General features: G+C 42.3%; 1 protein-coding gene across 3 annotated transcripts in view; it reads left to right on the plus strand.

The window, feature by feature from the left end:
- uvssa (UV-stimulated scaffold protein A) overlaps positions 1–16970 on the plus strand; it is a 33311-nt gene that overhangs the window by 2006 nt on the left and 14335 nt on the right. For 2 of the 3 annotated variants that reach the window (XM_025909550.1, XM_025909552.1), the window contains exons 3-9: positions 1585–1738; positions 2317–2493; positions 3007–3133; positions 3308–3814; positions 4454–4563; positions 5221–5349; positions 16549–16657. In XM_025909550.1, the coding sequence (XP_025765335.1) occupies positions 1585–1738; positions 2317–2493; positions 3007–3133; positions 3308–3814; positions 4454–4563; positions 5221–5349; positions 16549–16657 (1313 nt within the window). The remainder of the gene's footprint in view (positions 1–1584; positions 1739–2316; positions 2494–3006; positions 3134–3307; positions 3815–4453; positions 4564–5220; positions 5350–16548; positions 16658–16970) is intronic. The other variant, XM_005458885.4, reaches the window with a different exon arrangement.

Consider the following 16970-nt stretch of genomic DNA (forward strand, 5'->3'; position numbering starts at 1 on the left):
CAAAAACATTACCAGCGGGACACATCGTTGTGTGCCTCAACTTCACAGGGTGTTTCGGTCTTTTATCACAAGCTAATCTGCCAGTTTTTTACCTTCCTTGGTTAGGTTTAGGGTTTAGAGATCTGATCTAGACTATAATATTAAAATTTTGGGACATATCGTCAGTAGTGGACCTTGAATTCATCGGGTGTTTTGGGCATTATCACTACACACCCTCATCCAAGGAGGCCGTGCCAGGGTTGATCAGGCCCCAGAGTGTGTCACTGGTTTATGTTAAATTGTTATTTCTCTTCTACTTTCTTCCTTTTAGTTTTCTACACTTTATTTACCACAGCATGGTGGTTAGCACTGTTGCCTCAGGTCCCGAGTTCAATTCCGCCATCAGGCTGGGGTCTTTCTGTGTGAAGTTTGCATGTTCGCATGGGTTCTCCCCGGGTTCTCCGGCTTCCTCCCACAGTCCAAAGACATGCAGTTAATGGGGTTAGGTTAATTGGAAACACTGCCCATAGGTATTAATGCGGGAGTGAATGTGAGCACAAGTGGTTGTCTTTGTTAGCCCTGTGACAGACTGGCGACCTGTGTACCATGCTTCTTGCCCTAAGACAGCTGGGATAGGCTCCAGCGACCCTGAAAAGGGTACGCGGAAGCGAATTGATGGATGGATATCAGTTCACTGCAACTGAGAAGTAATACTTACCTCTTTAAAATTTTTGGAGCCTCACTTCTTCAAAGGGATACAAAAGGTGATAGAGAGAAGTAAGAAAAAAGAGACAAGATAGGAAAGAGGAGAGCCAGAAGGGGGGCACCTGATCTGGCATCCCACACCTCCCCGCCGGATCGGGCTGTACGCCCTACTAACTGGTTTCTGTCTCATCAGTCTGTATCTTGCAATTAATTTGTTTCTCCTACAGCTCCGCACGGCCCAGGCAGCAAAAAATGCGTGTGCTCTTTGCGAGCTCGGCTTGCAACCAGCACGCTCTGCCATCAAGGGTGAGCATTGGTTAATGGTAGTCATGTGACTGATGCAAGCCAGATCATTTTATTTAGCACAATTGTGATTAATAGTTAAATGTTATTGTTGAGGGGCACAGGGAGGACTCCTAACGCACACACACACACACATTTAAAAAAAAATGTCTAAAGAAAAGGGCACTTGGGGCACCCATCAGGGGCAGGAGCTCAAGCCCCCCCCCATGTGCCTGCCACAGAGGGTCTACATCAGGATGAGAATCACAATTTCCCACATACTGATAAAAAGTTAGTGGACAGTCAAATAAAGGTTACACAAAGAACAGAAGAAAACAGCTGCTCATTTAATACAATAATACCATATAATCCAAAGCAATGTGGGTAAGTGTATATTAACTTGTATTTGTCTACGACGTCCTTGCTCCAGAAAGAAGGTTTTATGAAAACTGAAGGTATTTATGGTAAAATATGGTTACATGTTAAATACAGTCATTTAATTCTTTTTCAGCATTACGAGTACAACAGATGTCAAGTTTTTTCTTGATTCATAGCAGAATTTAAAAAAGAAAAAGTTACTGGGCTAATTACTCTCCACTTGTTCTCCATTCCTCACAGAGTGTCTAATGACTGCTTAGACCATGTATACCACTCAGTGATGTCCCAGCTAAACCAAGAACATGCTGAGATCCGGCTATCTGCCTTCCAGATCGCCAGTGAGCTCTTCGCCAGGTCACACCATTTCAGGATGCTGCTAGTGGACAACTTCCAGGTAAATCAGCTACTAGTAACTAGTAATCACCTGAGATCATCCAGTGTACACCAAACATTACAGGACCTGGCTTTTTACTGGCAGAACAAGGCCAGTGATGGCATTTTATAGCAGTCAGCACACTGCTACAAAAACCCGTCATATCAGTTTTGACAGTATCCCCAACTCTACTCGCAGAAATGCGACCCTGTGACAGAGCCTCTGGGATATTTTTGAATATTTTTTGTGTGTAAACATCCTGGTTGTCCAGGGCCATTAGCATGCCAGCACTGGTACCTGTTGAATCGAATGTTTGTTGTGAGCGGATCCCACTCTTACAGTTAATTACTACTAAAAACAAAATGAAAAAGCTGATGAAGAAGTTCAAAAAAGCAATGGAGCAAAGGCAAACTTAAAGTCTTTTTAGCTTTTCGGCTGATATCGGTTCACGTTTTCCTACTAAGTGATCTGTGTAGGATAAATCCACATACAATGAATTCCATTCAAAGAGGAACGATACAGACACTCAGCTTTAATATTAGGATGTCTTTCTTTCTGTGTCCCCCTTATCTATTCCTCCACCTCTCTTCTTCCTGCAGGAGTTCTTGGAGCTGACGGTGGAGACAGATTCAGAGCAGCCCCTCCCTCCTCCTAAAGAAGTAGCCAGGAAACTGAGAGCTCTGGCAGTCCAGACTGTGCAGTCATGGCAATCGTCTTATGGCTCTGCTTATAAGAAGCTGGCACTGGGCTACCACTTCCTCAAACAAGTTAAAAAGGTGACCAATACAGAGACACAGAGTGAGCTTTATCAACTGTAAACAACCCATGTGGTATAAGGTTAATGCAGACACATGGATTTGAATGAGCCGCAAGGCCCTGTACTACATTACATGAGGAAAACACACTGTAGATTCTGGAAATTGCCTGATGCTAGTGATCTGTAGAGACATGTTAAAGAGCCATCTGTTTACCAGCTGCAACAGTGACTCTGGCATTGTTTTGACCTTGTGAGTGAGGAACCACCATAAAGGCAGTGATTCGTCTCTGTGTGCATGGAGAGATTTTGATGGGGTGCTATTTGAGAATGTCCTGCTGTCATGACAGCACCTAAGATACTCTCTAGTTTTTGTGATCAACGATGCAGACGATGGCTTGTTTCCTGTTGGTTAGGAAGTTTGACGTCATATTAGCAGGTTTAATAGAAGCCACCATCGTCAGCAACAGTGAGTCGATAAATCATGAAGATTTCTGGCATTCATGCAAATGCAATGAGGTGTGCACGCTTTCAGGTGGATTTCCAGGACATTGAGGCGAGAACAGTAGCAGAGAGGACGAGGGAGGAGGAAAGACGGAGGAGAATGGAGAGGATCTACAAGGAGAAAGTAGAAACAGCAGCTAAAGAAATGGAGGGTAAAAGTACATCATGTTATTCACTGCTTCCAGTTTAAATACCAATATTTTTATTTCCATTATCAGAAACTATTAAACACGCAAAGTCTCAGTGGTTTTGTTTGTAATTGGATCTTTACACATAGTGTTATTAATGTTTGGGCCTTAAGACTTTTATATTGTTTCTTATTCATTTGTTAGAGTCACAGCAAGAAATAGAAGCAACACTGACAGAGATGGAATCGTGCATGAGGCTGCTTTTCCCTGATTTCAGCCCCATAGACATCCAAACAGCCAACAGCAGCCCCTCCAACTCCCAGCCAGCCACCAAGTGTCCTTCAGATGATGAGCAGCCCTGCTGCAGCAAAGACCTGAGGGCTGATGGCAGAGGGGCAAAGGTCCAAGAAAGAGAGGAAAATACAGGAGGCATGGGAACGACAGAGGAAAACAGAAAGACCTGGAAGGAGAAAAGAGAGAGGGAAAAAGCGAAGAAAGGGTGTGAAGGTATAGAGGGCAAGGATGGGGAGAAGCAGGAAATGCACAAAAGTAAGGAAGCTGAAAGGAGGGAAGTCATGGAGGTGGAGCTAGAAGAAGAGAGCGAGCAGGAGGAAAGTAGTACAGAAGAAGAAGAGGCTGATGATGAAGACTTTATCAGGAACTCTGGCCTCATATCTCACTCCTACAGTCTGGATCTGAACCTCAGTCCTGGTGCGTAGAACACACACATGTGGAAACCTGACATTGAAATTCCAGCGAAGAAAATAATAAATCATAGCAAAGCCTTTGAACACACCACAAACTTTACTCCCCGAAACTGAACATTATTAACCCGATACATTTTATACAGTGTACCATATAAACTGGCAATTTAGAGTGTAGCATACATACACTATACAGTCTAACCATTTATTTGTAGGGCTGTGTGTCAGACTCTATACGTATGATTACAGAAAGTTCAGTCATTAACATTCAAACATAACACAGTGCCAGTTTCAGTAATGTAGAAGGTAGATGATGAAGTTCGTTCTGATTCTTTTCACACTTGTTTTATTAAATATTGTAAGTATGTGACTGCACCACAAATATGTGACTCTAATATAACTCATGAAGGATGTTGCACTTGTGGCATTTCATATACAAATGTCTAAATAATAATATCATGGGGATGTCTGAGTAGAGCAGTGGTGTCCAGGTGTGTGATCAGCAGCATCCAGAGTAAATGTATCCTGCTGTTTAATGAGCATAAAGCAAACCTTTGAGAATCCTTCTGAAAACAGGCCTCGAATAGTCCTTCCTGTTAAATGTGTTAGCACAGTCAGTGGAGTGAGCAGACTGTTTTTCTTCCAGGTCTTCATGTGAAGGAGACTGAGGATAACGAGCCAGTGGTTTCCACTGTGATAGACCTCCATAAACTCATAACAACCAAACATCTGCCAGCTGTGCAGGGCTGGGTTCAGGTCAGAACAGGCAAACACACATACACACACACCTCAAAGGCCAAAAGCAGGGTATTTGAACAGTGGTTGCTCCTGTGTAGTTAACTGTTCCCTTGTGTGTTTATTATGGTGTTACATTGTTTTAAGACTCTCGTGTGCTACTATGATAGCGCTGCGTTGAACATGAAAATAAGCTTCTGAGCTGTTGTGTTTCCATGTAAACAGAGGGTGAGAAATTATTTTAGACATGCTTTAGTACTCTGAGAACATTGTTTCTTTTGATGTGCATATATTTGTATCTTCTGCAGTGTATGTAAGAATATATAAGCAGCATATATAAGATCACGGACAAAGAGAACGTAGTCAGCGTTTGTTCTGAGACTTTGTTCTGAGAGCCTGCCTCTGTCTCTGTGCGTTAACTGTGTTACTGTTTTAGAGAAAACAAATGCTGGAGTACATACCTGCAGTGGCTCTGCTATCACCATCAATGTTCCTAATGTTAGCTTTACCATGGTTTTGGTTACCGTGATTATTTTGATTATTTCAGCATCTGAAACCACCAAACCGTCTCCTGCTGGCTCACAGCGTGATTTTATTGGTCACATTACTGAGGACAGCCTGACCACCTGTCTGAGTATGGCCATCTCACCTGTATTTCTGGTTTGCCTGTGTGTGCAGGTGTTCACCAAATCAGGTGGTGAGGAGCAGCTGTTGAGAAGAGCACTCGACCTGAAGAGGTCTTTGGAAGCCACGCTGCAGAAACACAAAGAGCTTCACATCGACTACAAGGCCCGGGTCCGCAAAGTGGTGAGTTATAGCTAATCTTACAGCTCGGGGTTAAGATTAGACACAGTGCTCTGTTTTTTTTTAATAAAAAAATGCTGTGTGCTTACATTGAGCATGCCCAAGATTTTTTTGGTGCTTTTATAGAAGATAACCAGCAGATGGCAGCATTCTATTGTAAATCAAACAGGGGGGCCTTCCATTACAAAGATGATGGTACAGGAGGGAGGCACTGTGATAGAACAGCTGTAGCTGAATGCTTTGTTGATAACTGGCTGCCTCTCTGCTGGATTTCATCAGCCTGGAGTGAGCGATGGAAAAAAGCTTCATGTTTCTCTAAATTCTGCTGCGTTCTCCTGCAGCAGCAACCTGAGTATGTTTATGGAGGAACACTGATTCCTCAACCAGAACTCACATTAAAATAAATTGCTTTTTAAAGGTTCTTTGTATTTGGACAGAGAAGTTTAATGGAGTCCCATAGAAGAATTTTCTGGAGTCAGCACTGTCATCTCTGCTTCTCCGAGGACTCTCAATATGCTGTCAACTCCCTTTTAAAAAGTTTCACTTTTACATCGAGGAAGGTACATTTGGACTAAATTGGGTCCTTGTGTTTGTTTGATTTTGCTGCACCTAACAAAGAATCAGGCTTGGCAGTGGATGGCTGCAACTGTATATGTAGTAAAGCTGACTGAAGCCTCACTCTATGCAATGTCAGCAGGACATCACAGAGAAATATGTTGTACGTAAAGGCTTTGAAGGCGATATTTACTTTTGGATATACATGCAAAGTTGAGATGAATACTATACTCTTTTTTTAGCCACTTCATTGTTGTCCTGGCAGTTTGTTCTGGGTCATCCATCTATCAGTGCTCTGACTGAGGGGAGGAGGTTCTCATCCATCATCATCATTTGTTTCTTTAGTTGAATCTAAAAGAAAATGTCAAAGATGACACATTTTGATAGACATACAGCAGTATTTCTTTACTTTAAAGAGGCTTTAACAAGGTGATCCCAGAAGTGCTGTTGGCAGAAAACTTGGATTTCTTGTCATAGTCTGCAGAGTGTCCTGACTGTGGCAACACTAAAACAGTATGTGAAAGGCATGTTTTTAAGAAATGGGAAAACATTCATCAAAGATCTGACCTGGGAAAGCCAGTAGCAACAGGCTTATGGAGCGATGAATCCAGACTTAAAATAAGGAGAGAGGTACAAGACTGAGTGTCTGTAGTCATCTGTAAAATGTGCTGGAGGCTCTGTCATGGTTTCTGTCTGCATTTCTTTCACCGGTGTTGCAAATATTGTCAGAACTATTTAAAGCACAACATACTGTCAGATTTGGACCCACCATGCAACACCATCTGCAAAGCGTTGGCAACGACTTCATAACAATGATCCCAAACACACTGCCGGTGCAGTAAAGGCATACTAGGTAATAGAAAAGCACACTATCAGTCATGGATTGGCCTCCCCACAGCCTGGATCACGTGGGATCCATCTTCATAGATAACAGATCAAAAGATGGCCAACGTCAGAGGAAGATCTGCGTTGGGTTCAAATCCACCATCTGATCGGGGCCGTTCTGTGTGGAGTTTGTTCTCCTCGTGTCTTCAGGTGTTCTCTGGCTTCCTCCCACAATCCAGAGACATGCAGTTAGTAGGGTTAGGTTAACTGGTGATTCTGTCCACAGGTGTGAATGTAAATGCAAATGTCTGGCAACCTGTCCAGGGCCTCCCCTGCCCCTCCCCGGTCCTATGACAGACTCTAGCTCCATTATGACCCTGAATTGGATAAGCAGAAGAAAATGGATCTCGCCCAGACTCTGTTCACTTTGAACAGCTGATGGCTGATATCAATGAAAGCTTTGCATTAGTCCCAGAAGGGCTCTAGCTTCCATCAACACAGCTTCAACACAGCTTCACATGCTTGTCACCACAGAGCCATGACTGACTGAGTCAGTCAGGGAGTATTTTGGGAAATGTTAAAGGTAGTATCTTATGTAGTCTAGTATAGTCTCACATTGTACCTCCAGGGCTTGTAGCTAATGTGCAGCTATCTCTAAACGGTTAGCTAGTGACAGGGCAGGTAAGAGTGTGAAAAGTGTGTCTTTAATTGTGTACATGTGGAGTTTATATGCACGGTTAACCACAGATTAGTGCGCACACTGTGAACGAGGCCCATCGCTGCGCTTTTGTCATGTAGATGCTCTTCAGGGATTTATTGTAATCTTTTTGCACTGTGCAAGGGTCCCTTTGGGTCCAAGTCATTTGGTCAGTGCAGGTGAGGGCGAGGTGCTGTGGGGTTGCCACTAGCTTCTTACAGCTGCACATCTGCTACATTGCAAGCACGCAGTGTACTATGAGGACAAGCCTTGTTGTGTCTGTGTCCGTGTCACCAAGCGAGCACATCATCATTATTTTTCGTTTTGATGTGCAAAACTATAAAATGTCCTCCTCCTTTTTTCTTCTTTGAACATCTTTTCCTGCGTGGCCTTCCAAGTCTCATGAGAGATAGAGATAGCAAGGATGGAAATATTAATAGTAGAGACATTTGGGAGAGGTGAGATAGTAGCGAGGTACAGCCATAATGCATAATGCATTAGAGGAGAGAGGAGAAATTGGGGAGCAAGGGGGAGGATGTACCCATTCATTCACTTCACTACTGCTAATGTGCCCCGTGGCTTGATAGCTGATAGGTCTATCTCGCTGCCGCTGTATCTGACTTGGAATCGCCACTCTGCTGCTGTTTGAGCAGGAGGGGCAGGAGAAGCGGCCCCTCCGACCGGAGTAAATGTCATTTCACGAGAGCTCTACTTCATATTATTTGAAACGCTTTAATGATGAACAGTTGCTGTTTTAGAGATGCTTGCAACATACTGGCAGTGCAGATAATTTCTAAAAGGGGGAAAAAGACAAATCCTAGAAAAATCAACGGCAGGCTGCCATTATTAAAGGACCAAGAAATGCAAAGTATATTACATGTTTGGAAGAAAAAAAGGCATAAAATTTGTAGAGTCTGAATCCATCTTTAGCTGAACAGAGTGGCACAGTGACAGTGACAGAGCGCTGGGCGTCTTACTCTGCCTGGTTATCACTGTCAGGGACCAGTCTGCTGCACCAGCAGGCCCAGCACTGTGATAACCACACAACTTACAGCCCCTTTATCATAATTAGCTTTTCCTTTTTAACCTTAAAAGGCCTTCCATTACTGGGTCCTTCTCTGTCGGGCGGCTGACACACCACGCGATTGGTTTCTCTCACAGCGGGCCTCTCAATATAGTCTCCCATAACGGGTGAACTGCAGAGAAGGAAGAGCCGCTTTATGGAGGCAGATAGAGCTGCTTGTTTAAATAATGAGAAAAGAGAATCTAGGAGGGTGGAGTAAAGAAGAATTTGCATTGTGGATGGAAAGTAAAAGTAAAGGGTGTAGGGGGGAAAACGTCCCTGTGGATCTGTAAGCTTTCATTTTTGCTAACATTTCATGTCAATAATGACACAGATGCCAGTTTGGCACACTCACGCGTTATAGTTGGTAGAATTAGCTTGACAGAGCTCTGCTATTGCAGCTTACACCGAGACTCCTGATATCACTTAATTCGTTTCTAGCATCCAAGAGCTTCCTGTTAGGTTTGTTCAGAATGCTGCTACCTCTGCGAGCAATGTTATCACAACAGATTTGTGCGTCCGGACAATATGAACCTTTTTCCATAGATTTCCACAGTGACCGAGGAGTCTGTAACTATTTGGCAATATAACTACGTTGGTGATGCAGCGTCGCAGGATTTGTTGGTGTCTGGGGCTGAACAATGAAAACTGCAGTTCCTTGAATGGCCACTTTAGGCTGCCTCTGAATAAGTAACATCAGGATATTGAGTCAAATGGAAACACGTGCATCTCTAAATATATACTATATTCTTTCTTTTTGAATGATCATTTTGACCTTTTTAAAATTTGTTCTTCATCCATTGATGGAATTTTCTTTGTTGTGTCAGTTGCACGTGCTTCCTGTCTGCTGATGAAGGCTGTGACAGGAGGTTAAAAGACAAGGAAAATCCAATTTATTGATGATGTGATCATTTAACAGCAGACTACACTCTTTGTTAAATTGCAGGTATGAGGCTAGTGCTGTTTAGGTAGTAAAAGCTTTTTTGTGTTTCGTGTGAAGGGACTTTAAGCATTTTAGCGCTGTCTCCTGCAGCATCTTCTACAGTACCCTGCATACTTTTTAGAACAGTGGCTGCTTGAAATGCATTTTTAGTAAGAGCTATGAGATGTGAATCCTATATGCATCTGTCGAATCCTGCAAACTGAAAACGTGGGCTAATGTTTAGGAAAGGATAAGACACGTGGAGTTATTTAAACATATCTGTTTTTAAGACTATATTCAGTCATTCAGAGCTCCATTCATACAGGCCGGGGCCTTGTTTACTGCTGATAACCCATCTTATCACAGCACAATGGATATGGCCGCCTGTTTCTCACTGGAGATAAACAAAGAAAGACTATCTCTCTATTTCTCTTCCAACCCTCCCTCTTTCTCATGCGTACATCCATTCTCTGAATGGACCGGCTTCTCTCAGTTCTATACACAACACAGACACCAAAATATACTTGTCTCAGTACCTTTGGGAATTTGCCTGCTCGATTTGGCCAAAAAGGTTTCATATAAATCCTTAGAACTTGGCATCCAGCCTTCATTGTTGTTCATTCATTTGTGACCAGTCAGAAAACTGTCGGCACGGTTGATTGGATCATCTCGTGCACATAACCTGCATATAAAAAATGGATGTAGCCAGTTTGCAAGGTCTCGTTCTTTTACGTGGAGCCAAACGGACAAAGGGGTGAAGTACTTGGTACTTCAGTGCTTATTAGAATCATTTCATGGAAAATGACTGCAGTTTGGAGGTGTATAGGGTACATTGCACAAAACAAGGACTCCTAAGAAGCCCATTCAAAGTTGGTCTACCAGCTCAAAGCGAGCTTGCTGTAAATGTGATTAGAATTTGGTGATTCAGAGACTCTGGATTGTCACAATTCCCTAAATATGAGTGGATGGAAATGGAATTACAAAGAAGGATGGTTCTGCTACTGGAGTGAATCAGAGTGGGCACAGTCTGGTTTCATCAAGGATCTCTGATAGTATGAAAGAGGAAGGGTTTCCAAATTGGAAATGATGGAAGCACTGGGATAGCCACGGTCTATCACTGACCAAAGGACCAAACTGGGCTCCCGGTCTTTGAGCCCGGTCCTTCTTTGAAAGGCTTTTCTGGACATTTTAATTGTCTCGCCAAAGCTTTCAGTAGTTTTACTAGTAGAATAGAATAGCAGGGTAATTTCACTATGGTAGTAAGTGACAGTGTATAATAATGACTGTTTTGATCACAGATTGAGACAGGCTGGGAGGGGGAAATGAACTAGACAGTTGAAAATAAGCTCGCTGACAGGGGAAGGTTTGAGAAGCTCCAGGCTGGCTAATAGACCTGCCAGGCTAGGTTAGCGAAATAAAGATGTCACCTTATACATCATATAAGCTGACTGCTCTCCAGAGACAAAGGCTGCGTCTGTGTGTGTGTGTGTGCGTGTGTGTGTGTGTGTGTGTTTGGTGGTGTGGGAGTGTAATGGGCAGCAGAGCAGCAGAGAAGAGACTACAGAGAGAGGGGAGTGCAAAGCTTTTTGTCATTAGAGTGGATCCCATGGGATCCTTTCTAGGTAGTAATGAATAGAAGTGCAAGATGGTAATAGAGATGTGGGATGTTGTGGCAAATCAAGCCCTGAATAGGTCAGGCTCCACTGCAAGCTTTAGGCCTAATTAGTTTGTAAATATGTTGAAATCAATCAGAGGCAGCAGACCTTGGGTCTCCTCAGCAGAGCAAAGATGGAAAAAGTAATATCTTGTAACAGTGGTAATAATTGAAGCAGGGTCTCACAGATGGGTTACTTACAGGTTTATAAGTAAATGTAATTAATAATTAAAAAGGCAAAGATGGCGGTTGACCGACCTCTGCCTCCAGGCCAGGTGGGAAACGTATGATATAGTCTACAAACTCCAGAAGGGAAAGGTGATAAAATGGCACAGTGTCAGTTTTGGGCTGAAAAGTAGAACCACAGAGTTACATAGAAGAAGCCGTCCGCATGCACATTATTCATTTACACCTCAGCTTCTAATATCTGCACAGATGTGCGCATGTAATTTATGCGTAATATTCCGAGGAAGATGACTGTATGTTTAGAAAAGCATTTGTGTATGATGTGTTCATTAAGCTAACTATTTCTCGCTTGCCCTCTCTTAAAGCAAATGCCTTGTGATAATGGCAGCATTAGAGCCAGTCAGTATTCCCGAAAGACATTTTCCATTTCGGCCTCAAATGTACAATGAAATTATCTCGTCACCGAGTGTGTGCATAGCCTGCCGGAGAGCTATATATAACATGTCTGCACAGGCAGCGTTTTAGGGCTTTTTCGCCTCCTCGTTCTCTCGTCTCCTCTCCTCCTTCCTTCTCCTTCTCCCCTTCGCTTCCTCCTGCTCTCACTCTTGTTCTCGCCCTCCATGTGTGTCTGTGTGCTGGTTAACCTGCCCCTCCCCTCTCTGCCATACACCTGACTTATGGCTGTGCAGTAATAATTTGCCAGGCCTTGGCAGGCTGAGTGTACATTAGCATATAAATAGCAGATGCACTGAGTGCCCATCACACTCGACTACATTTAATTTTTGGTTTATAAGATTGAATGGGTTTTTAAACGCAGCGCCATCAAACTTGCCAAGAGACAAATGAAGTCAGGGGAGCAGTTGTCCGAGGCGGCGCCCTCACATCATTTTTATAAAGGATAAGAGTCTTACTTAAGAGAGAGGAGGGGGAGGACAGAGGGTGAGACGCTGTAGAAGCTGAATAAGCAGCACACCTGTGGATGCAGGAACATACTTTAGTTTCTAGTTGCACCTTTCCCCCCACAGCTGTGGGTCTGAGGCAGGTACTGTGTGCACATCTTAACATCAAAATGCATTTGCTGTAACAACTTTCACTCCTAAAGTTTACCAGTGTTGGGATGTCCTGAGACATCAGTTAACTGTTAAGATCCCAAACTGATGTTGGGTGACCTGACTCACAGTCACTGTCCAGTTATCGGTCACTTGAACCCCGGATGGAGTTCAGCTCAGAACTTTGTCACCATCTCTGTGTTTATACTGTTTACAGTTCAAATCAATTGTTGTTTATTTTATACGGTGTCTTGGTGCAGCCCCTTTGAAAGCAACTCTCTTTTTTCTGATTGGCTGCCAGCGAGAACAGAAGCTAGAAGTGCCCGTGTCAGGGGTATCGCTTATGACATTGCACAGATCCAAGAGTAGAAAACTTCATAGAGCTCAATACACTGACCTCATTGGCTGCACCGAAATGAGATGAAATCCAGAGGTGGTCAAATTTGACTTTTAACTGGAGGTGCTGATGGTGTCGTATCAGCTGTGATGCCAGTGACACCAAATGTCCTCTTCATACTTAGCTGCACACCTATGGTTTTTCTTTTTTGGGACTACATCCTGGTGTCAGAGTAGTTTAGTGTCTAGTGCTGCCTCACAGCATCAAGATTGCATCTGTCTCCGGTTTTATTCGAATATGTTAGAGTGAAAACCCAGAGAAAATCCTAAATTCTCTTACTTGGACATGCTATTATTTAGTGTTTTTTTTATAGACTGTTTAATAGATTTTTTAAGGAAAAAAATGACAGTTTGGTAGAAAGAACTGAGTTATTTGGGGGTGAGTTGCAGCAGGTAGTCGCCATTGCAAACCCACAACATTTGCTTTATTGCCCAAATAATGTATGGTCAAACCTTTAGCAGCCAATTTCAACAGATCTCTTTTTATTTGCTTGTTAAAGGAATGCTTATTTTTCTTCCTTGCCCATTTCTCTGCTTTATTTTATTTGCCAGTAAACATTGCCATTACAGTAACACATAGCTCTGCTTTACTTAAACAACTTTTTATTTATTCTGCTCTGTTCTGGAGCTATTTTTATTTCTATCTGGGCCTGTTTTTAATGTGAAAGTTACCAATATTTGTTTTGTCCTTTTCCTATTACAGTGACGCATGGCTCCGCTTTACTTAAACTATCACTTCTAATTTGTCTGCTAGATCTAGAGTTTCAGTTAAAGAAGCAGTTTTTATCTCCCGTGGGGAACTCTGTGTTACTGTGTGTGTGTGTGTGTGTGTGTGTGTGTGTGTGTGTGTGTGTGTGTGTGTCCCAGGGAATAAACCAAAGCTCTGTTAAAATGCAAAGCAGCCCCCCGTGCAGCCATGTGGGGGAATAGAAGCCATATTTTAAGTGCTCTGCCCGTCAGCAAAATGTTTCTAGGGGAAAGCTAATTCTACTGTGAGACTTACAGCTCTGCCAGGCCGGCCGACAGGACTCGATGCTATCAGGATTAAATTAAGGTGAATTAGAGACAAAGAGGCAGAAAGAGGGGGAAAAAGGATGATGTTAGGGCAGGATTTTCGTCCAGCTGGGTGATCACTTCTTAGTCTTAGGTCATTGATCAGAACAGAATAAACCAGCCGGGATTAAAGTAGACAAGCAAAAAACCTATAGAGACTATATCTGTGTGTATATGTGTGTTCACATTTGCTGTGTGCGGATCCGTTGTCCTCCGAGGATGAATAAGGATAGCAGCAGAGTGGAGTAACGGAGAAAGTCTGGGGTTTAAAATGTGTGTACCCTTGTGTTTAACAGTATTCTTTCAGCTTTTTCACATAATAAAAACATAAGTCAAGTATCAATATCTCAGACTTTATGTTCACTCTGTGCAAAACCTTTTCTTTGAATAAAAGGATCGTTTGTATTAATAACACCTAAGCTGGGAAACATACATGAACTGCAGTGTCTGCAGTGTTACGAGGCTGCAGGGGTTTGGGCCTGGGTTTGCTTCTTCCTCATACCGTTTCCTGTCCAAAAAAGGCTTGTATTATTGTCTTTATCTTACTATATAAGGCACTTTGTTGTTGTGATTTGGTGCTATATAAATAAAATTGAATTGAAGTGAAAATTGACTTAAGGAAGAAAACCCCCCACAAAAAAATAAACCCTGCAGTTCCTCTAATCGACTAGCTCCAAAAGTGAGTTAGTTCCCACAGACTCCTATCTTATCATGGCTGGTTTTATCTGAAAATGCTTAGAGCCTGGTGCAAATGGCATTTATGATATGATAAATAACAAAAGCAGAGTGAAAGAACTATTTTACAACTAGCCTGTCAGTCAGAGCATGACGCTGCGATTGACAGGTATGCTGACACACACAGCTTTGTGTGCGGACCTCACTTTGGCAACTTTAATGACTGAACTGTATTTTGTATTTATATGTTAAATAGCACTTATTAGCAGGTATCTGTGTCTGTGTGATCCACCAATAACACATACTGATGCAGCAAGCTGTTTCAGAAGCTACATGTAAAAACAACAACAACACGACATGGTTAAAATGCCAGCTGTAAGGGTTGCTGTCACAGTACCTCAAAATCCTGTAGGTATCAGTAACAGTCAGTAAACAAAGACAGAAAATACAAGGTGGATGAATGAATCGACGGTTTGCACTGTGTCTACAATAAACACAGCAGCTAGTTATTTTGGTTAAAGGTTAGCGAGTAATTTCACTCAGATGACTTCATGTCAGTGTTTCTCATTTTAAAAGTATTTAACTGCTGCAAAACCCGAGCCTTTCTCTGTTACCTCTTATTGAAATGTACCCAGTTGTAGAGTCTACCTTACAATAGAAAGCGACTCGAAGTGACTGTAATAAAATTTAATTGAAATTGATGTAATTTAATGCACATTTATTATAGAGAGGTTTTAATCCACTTGTACAGTATTTGTTCACATGTCATAAATGAGGTCTAATTTCTCCCCGATTCAAACCTTCTTCCACAATATGTCAGCCTTTGTAGCTGTGTTAATGAGAGGTAATTAGGCTTTAATTGTTTAGTTGCTTGTTAACTGAATGTTGAGTATTGTAATATGAAGTGTTTTAATTGGTCTCTGCATAGTGGATCAAGAGGTGTGTATCCAGCTTTGTGACACGGTTAACTGAGTCTGTCCTGTGGTTGAGCTGTAAATGTGTGCGTGTATATATGTTGGGGGGAGGGACATGTGGGTAATTATTCAAGGAGTCATTATTGGTAAACCAATTCTAACATTTTAATGGGCTTTATCAGCAGTAACGCAGCGGCCTTCTATCGCTCTCACACACACAATCAGGTATTACACTCTAATGAAAAAGAGGCGTTTGGGAATTAGAGGTTAGTTTAACGTTAGCTTTTACTGCTCCTCATAACACTAATCATTGTGATTATTATACTGCTAGACTGAAGTGTGTGACTCTGTGTGTGCGGCTGCTCAGCTGTTAAAAGCATAGGGCCACGCACACAAATGCATGCACGCACACAAATTTATGTTATGGAAATGAGCCTCTGTGTGTGTGTTGTGTTCTGCATTGTAGCCCAGCCAATGGCTAACAAGCTCACCAGGAAATTAAAAACCATAAATTTTGCTTACTACTGATAGAAGCTCATCACAGACACACACACATTGTCATCCCTCTCCCCTTAGCTAATAAGAAAACCAGAGTGATTCGCGGGAGAGTCGCACGATGGGTGAATCCAGTGACAAATTATATGTGCTGCCATCTAGTGGTGCAGACATTACAGCGGTATTCAGGTGCAGCGAGAGAGTAGTGTGCGCTGTTGGATTGATTGTGGTCATGCAGTATGTGAAAAAATTCATGGCCCATTTTTGTCATTAAAAAATTAAAATAAAGATCCAAGTTAAGGCTGATAGAAGGCAGCTTACACCCCATGATTCAATAGTTCATCGAACCATCTTTAGTGACTTGAAACGATTGTTTTCTGCGTGACATTTAGTCTTTACCAGAACAATGTTGGCCCACTCTTCTTTACAAGGCTGTTTCAGTTTGTTGAGGTTTGCGTGCATTTGTTGTTGTTGATTAGCAGCATCTGGCTTCTACTTGCCTTCTTAATTCATGCTTTTCCACAGGACTCCATAAAGTCTGTTAAAAAATGCCTTTTTTACATGACTGCATCTACTACATTATATTAGATGTGTGGAGTTTCCTGCAGCTGCTTTAACTGGATGCCTAAAATAAAAGGACATCATTTTCATGAAATAAAGCAGCTGTTTTTTTCACACTCAAAACTATGAAAAAGCTAACGATTCTCCCTTTCCTCAGATGAAGGTCTCTTCAGATGGAGAGGACGATGATGATGATGATTTTGATGAAGTTCCAGAGAAAGAAGGTTATGAGCCGCACATTCCAGAGCATCTGCGAGCCGAGTACGGTGAGTTTATGTACGCAAACAGACATGCGTGTGCACTTCAAATCTATAGACACGTGCACAAATAGTGAGGTTAAGCTACAAAGCTGCTGTCCTGATCTCCTGAGATCCACACGTACTCTACAAATAAACAATCACACTTTAAAGTACTGGCCTTTGGCAGCTGGTAAAACGCAGGTAATGTGCTTCTTAAGTGGATTTATGTGCGTGTGCCCACAAAAGTTTCTGCAAAACAAAGGAAAAGCAGCCAACACGGTGAATAGTATTTGGATATCATTAGTCCAAATTGTATCTTTAATGAGTATAATTTAATTTG

The sequence above is a fragment of the Oreochromis niloticus genome, linkage group LG2 (genome assembly GCF_001858045.2).
Source record: "Oreochromis niloticus isolate F11D_XX linkage group LG2, O_niloticus_UMD_NMBU, whole genome shotgun sequence".
Classification (NCBI taxonomy): Eukaryota; Metazoa; Chordata; class Actinopteri; order Cichliformes; family Cichlidae; genus Oreochromis; species Oreochromis niloticus.